Below are 4,703 nucleotides of genomic sequence, written 5' to 3'. Positions count from 1 at the left end.
CTAGGATGGTCTTGATCTCCTGACCTTGTGATCCGCCTGCCTCAGCCTCCCAAAGTGCTGGGATTACAGGCATGTGTCACTGTGCCCAGCCTCATTTATTTATTTTTTGTTTATGCCTACCTTTGTCACAAAAGGATGAAATATAGTTTATCTTAAAAGACTCATGACTAGATATTTAAAGTAGGTACAGAACAATGGAAAAGTTGTGTAGGGATGGGGGAATAAACATCTGCAAACTAACACTAACAGAGGTCCCATGTTTGAGTAACACTCTAAGCCATGAGCTTCCTGGCAGCCAAAGTATAAAGGGTATAGGATGAGTTTTCTGATCTTCCCTCAGAAGCAGAATGGCCTGTTAGGTACTCCTCGGTTTGTGGGGCTTTTCATGTGAGAGAGCAGAATTTTGAGCACATCCACCTGGGTTTTTAGGGGCTCCAACACAGCTCCCTTAGAGCCCTTCACACTCAGTTCCCAGTGATGGGACCTAGGAAGTTCCCATGAACATGTGGGACTGTGGCCAGGGACCAGGATGGGAGCGGATCTGAGAAAGCCCTCTCTCAGAAGTTCTGAGGAGTAGAGTTGGGATCCTGTTGACCCTTCAGCAGGTGAAGCAGAACCCCTCAGAGTGTGGGGGGTGAGGATCAGCCCTCAGTGCCAGGATCTAGTTGAGTGGCTGGACAGTGCTGAGTGGGGCAGGGGAGATAGGCCAGTGTCGTAGAGGGAAGTCCCAGCTGGTGGCTGATGTGCCTCTGCTGTGCATACGTCCAGGCGTGAGCATGAATATCCAGCCCATGTACCTGGGGGAGAGCGCCCCTAAGGAGCTCCGAGGAGCTGTGGCCATGAGCTCAGCCATCTTTACCGCTCTGGGGATCGTGATGGGACAGGTGGTCGGACTCAGGTAAGCACCCCTCCCCAACATGCATTGAGTATTTCGGAGATACCAGTAAAAACCTTTCTTCACCTAAATGTCTCCCCTACCCACTAGTAGATTAAAGCATTGTTGCTTTGCATGAAGGCATCGAATCCTCTATCCACATCTCTGCTGCCAATTCACAAAATGGGTATCAGTCAACATACTGCAATGTGAATCACCTTTTCCTATCCTCTCCAGGTCAGGGAGCAAAGAACAGGTCTTGACAGAGGAGAGGGTAAAGATTTGGGCTTTCAAAGAGAAACCTGTTCCAGTCATTCCAGAAAAAAGAGGAGAACGCAGAGTCTGGACTCTTGGGAAGGGGAGTTGCTAGGGATGAGGTGGGGCAGTGTCCCTGTCCTCTCTTGGTGCCAGCCTGGGTGGGAGGGATCTTGATGTTCAGACCTAGACTTGGATAGGAAGAGGCACAGGGCAATTGCAGACCCTCTGCAGGGAGGTGTGCAGGTGGGCAGGAGAGCAGGGTGGTAGGACTCTGGCAAAGAGCAATCTGGCCTGGCCTCTCCTTTGCCTCCTTAGGGAGCTTCTAGGTGACCCTCAGGCCTGGCCTCTGCTGCTGGCCAGCTGCCTGGTGCCCGGGGCGCTGCAGCTCGCCTCTCTGCCTCTGCTCCCCGAAAGCCCGCGCTACCTCCTCATTGACTGTGGAGACACCGAGGCCTGCCTGGCAGGTGAGTCTCTGTCCTTGGGCTCCCAGACTGCCTTGACCAAGGGGTGCATCTCCTCAGAGTATATGAGTCCCCATTTCATAGGTTTCATTTATCAAGGAAGAGCTATCCCTCTCTTTGTGTCTCAGTTTCATGATCTGCCCATACCTGCCTTCAGTCAGAACTCTTATCAAGTGGCTGTCCAAACTGTCAGGCAGCAAAATGGATCAGACGTAGCCACTGTTATTCAAGAACTCCAGAGTGGTGTGGAGAAACACGTGTGCGCGCACACACACACACACACACACGGTCAAACACCTGTACAAGACCTCACCTACCCAATGCCAACTGGGTGATGGTCATCTTATCAGTCAACTATGGCTACAATAAGAATGCCTAAGGAACAACTGCCACATTTCTGGTTTAAAGCAACAATTATTTACTGCATCTTTTATTCATTTGCTTGCCTGGCTGGCTGCGCAGCTCTGCTGATCTCAGCTGGGCTACCTCACAGCATGGGGTGGGGGACAGGGGCAGCGGTGAGGTTCAGCTGTGGCTTGGCCGGTCTGGGCTGGTCTGGACTGGAGTCATTCAGCTTTGCTACACTTTCTGTCCTCTCACTTTTGGTACCAATGGGTTAGCCTAGGAATAGTATGATGATGGCAGAGAAACAAGAAAGCAAATCCAGTTGCATAAGTGCTTTCCAAACCTTTGGTCCCCTCATGCCATTAACATTCCATTGGCCAAAGGGAGTCAGTCATGCTGCCAAATCCCAAGTCAAGGGATGGGAAAATTGATGGCATATCCTCTCCCATCGCAAGGGGTGTGGATTTAAGGAGGGGTGAAGACCAGAGCCCATTAGCCCATTAGTGTACTCTTCTCTGTCACCATGGCCACAATTATTACTTAGGTCTCTCCTCTGTGCAAAATGTGTTCAGTCCCATCCCAGGATCCCCCAGAGTCTCATCCAATCATGGCATCAGGCTTGAAGTCCCAGATCTTACACCACATTAAGTCTATGTGGGCCTTTTCTTGATCCAGAAACCTAGGATCTAGAAAGATAAGTCTTCCTCCCTTCCCACACTCAGCGTGCGATGGTGAAAAGTAAGATGAGGTAATCGGAATTAAAGCTCTCATTTCAAAAACGAGGAAGCAAGGCAGGCATGGAGCAGTCGCTAATCTATAACAATTCTGAAGTGCCCCTAGGAAAATACGGCCATGTCCCCTGCCTTGGGGGTAGGGAGTATTCTTTGTTCAAGTTCCGGCTCTGTCCCCTGCCCCCTAGGAAGGGCACCCCAGGCCATGGTTTTTTTTTTCTTTAATTTTTAGAGACAGGTTCTCGCTTGTCCAGGCTGGAGTACTGTGGCTATTCATAGGCATGACCCCATTGTTGATCAGCATGGAAGTTTTCTTTGTTTTTGTTTTGGTTTTTTGGTTTTGTTTGGAACAGGGTCTTACTCTGTCGCCCAGGCTGGTGTGGCGTGATCTCAACTCACTGCAAGCTCCGCCTCCCAGGCCCAAGCAATTCTCCCACCTCAGCCTCCTGAGTAGCTAGGACTACTGGCCCGTGCCACCACGCTTGGCTAATTTTTTTTTATTATTGTATTTTTTGTAAAGATGAAGTTTCACCTTTTGCCTGGGCAGGTCTCAAACTCCTGAGCTTAAGTGATCCATCCTCCTTGGCCTCCTGAAGTGCTTGGATTATAGGCATGAGCCATTGTATCTAGCTAGCACGGGAGTTTTGAACTGTCTCATTTCCAGCCTGGGCCAGTGCATTCCTCCTTAGGCAGCCTGGTGGTCCCTGCTCCTGGGACGTCACTATATTGATGCTGAACTTAGTGTAGACACCTGATCGGCCTAGCGTACTACAACCCAGAGCTCCTGGGCCCAAGCGATCCTCCTGCCTCAGCCTCCTGAGTGGCTGGGACTCTAGGCACACACCACCATGCATGGCTCTCCATGCTTCTTGCGTCTGTCCTCTGAAATGTTTTTCCTTTTCTATCACCTTCCTTGATTCCTTCTGAAGAGGGCATTGCACAGTGTGCTGCTTTTGATGGTTGAGCAAATTTCTCAGCTTGCTTCCTGCCTACAGAGAGTTGGGGCAGGCCAGGCACCATGGCTCATGCCTGTAATCCTAGGTAGGCCAAGGCAGGCGGATCACGAGGTCAAGAGATCGAGACCAGCCTGGCCAACATGGTGAAACCCCATCTCTACTAAAAATACAAAAATTAGCTGGGCGTGGTGGCATGCGCCTGTAATCCCAGCCACTCTGGAGGCTGAGGCACAAGAATAGCTTGAACCTGGAAGATGGAGGTTGCAGTGAGCCAAGATTGCACCACTACATTCCAGCCTGGGTAACAGAGCAAGACTTTGTCTCAAAAACAAAAACAAAAACAAAAAAAATCAAACTCCTGGGCTCAAGCAGTCCTCCCACCTCAGCCTCCCAAGGTGCTAGAATTATAGGCGTAAACCACCACCCCTGGCCAGTCTCTTCATTTTCAAAAAGTCTGGGGAGAACAATACTTAATCTGAAGGGGGAAAGCCATACCACATAAATTCTGTTATTTCAAGCTTTGCTGTAGGCAGAAAGGAGAGTAATTGGGGTACATGGCGGGGGAGGGGAGTGGGAATATTCACCTCAAGGCATACCATAGGTGAGCCTAGGTATAATGGTCATTTCCGTTAATGCAGTTTAGACTCTTTGAAGCACAAATACACACACACGTGTGTGTGTGATCAGGGCTTGTTAGAGTTGCAAAGAGTGGTCCCCAAGGATGGTCCCTCTGGACTGAACCACAGCCTCTCTTTCTGTGTGTTTCACTTCCCCCAAGGAAGAAGTCCCTCCTGGTGAATAACATCTTTGTGGTGTTGGCAGCGATTCTGTTTGGATTCAGCCGCAAAGCAGGCTCCTTTGAGATGATCATGCTGGGAAGACTGCTTGTGGGAGTCAGTGCAGGTATGGAGTGGGGGCTTCTCGTCCTACCTCTCTATGCCTATTTATTCACAAATTCATTAATTCCTTTTATTTCATTTCTTCCTTCATTTCCTCCCTTTATTTATTTATTTATTTAATTTTATTTTTTTGAGATGGAGTCTCACTCTGTCCCCCAGGCTGGAGTGCAGTGGCGCTA

At 49.7% G+C, this 4,703-nt stretch overlaps 1 protein-coding gene across 4 annotated transcripts in view; it reads left to right on the top strand.

Moving 5' to 3' along the window:
- SLC2A11 (solute carrier family 2 (facilitated glucose transporter), member 11) overlaps positions 1–4,703 on the top strand; it is a 37,385-nt gene that overhangs the window by 21,631 nt on the left and 11,051 nt on the right. For 3 of the 4 annotated variants that reach the window (XM_011960838.1, XM_011960836.1, XM_011960837.1), the window contains exons 5-6: positions 682–898; positions 1,448–1,596. In XM_011960838.1, coding sequence (XP_011816228.1) covers positions 682–898; positions 1,448–1,596 — 366 coding nt within the window. The remainder of the gene's footprint in view (positions 1–681; positions 899–1,447; positions 1,597–4,703) is intronic. The other variant, XM_011960839.1, reaches the window with a different exon arrangement.

This window comes from Colobus angolensis, unplaced genomic scaffold, assembly GCF_000951035.1.
Source record: "Colobus angolensis palliatus isolate OR3802 unplaced genomic scaffold, Cang.pa_1.0 Scaffold527, whole genome shotgun sequence".
Lineage (NCBI taxonomy): Eukaryota > Metazoa > Chordata > Mammalia > Primates > Cercopithecidae > Colobus > Colobus angolensis.
Note: the sequence above shows the minus strand (reverse complement) of the source record. Positions and strands in the feature narration are given on the sequence as shown.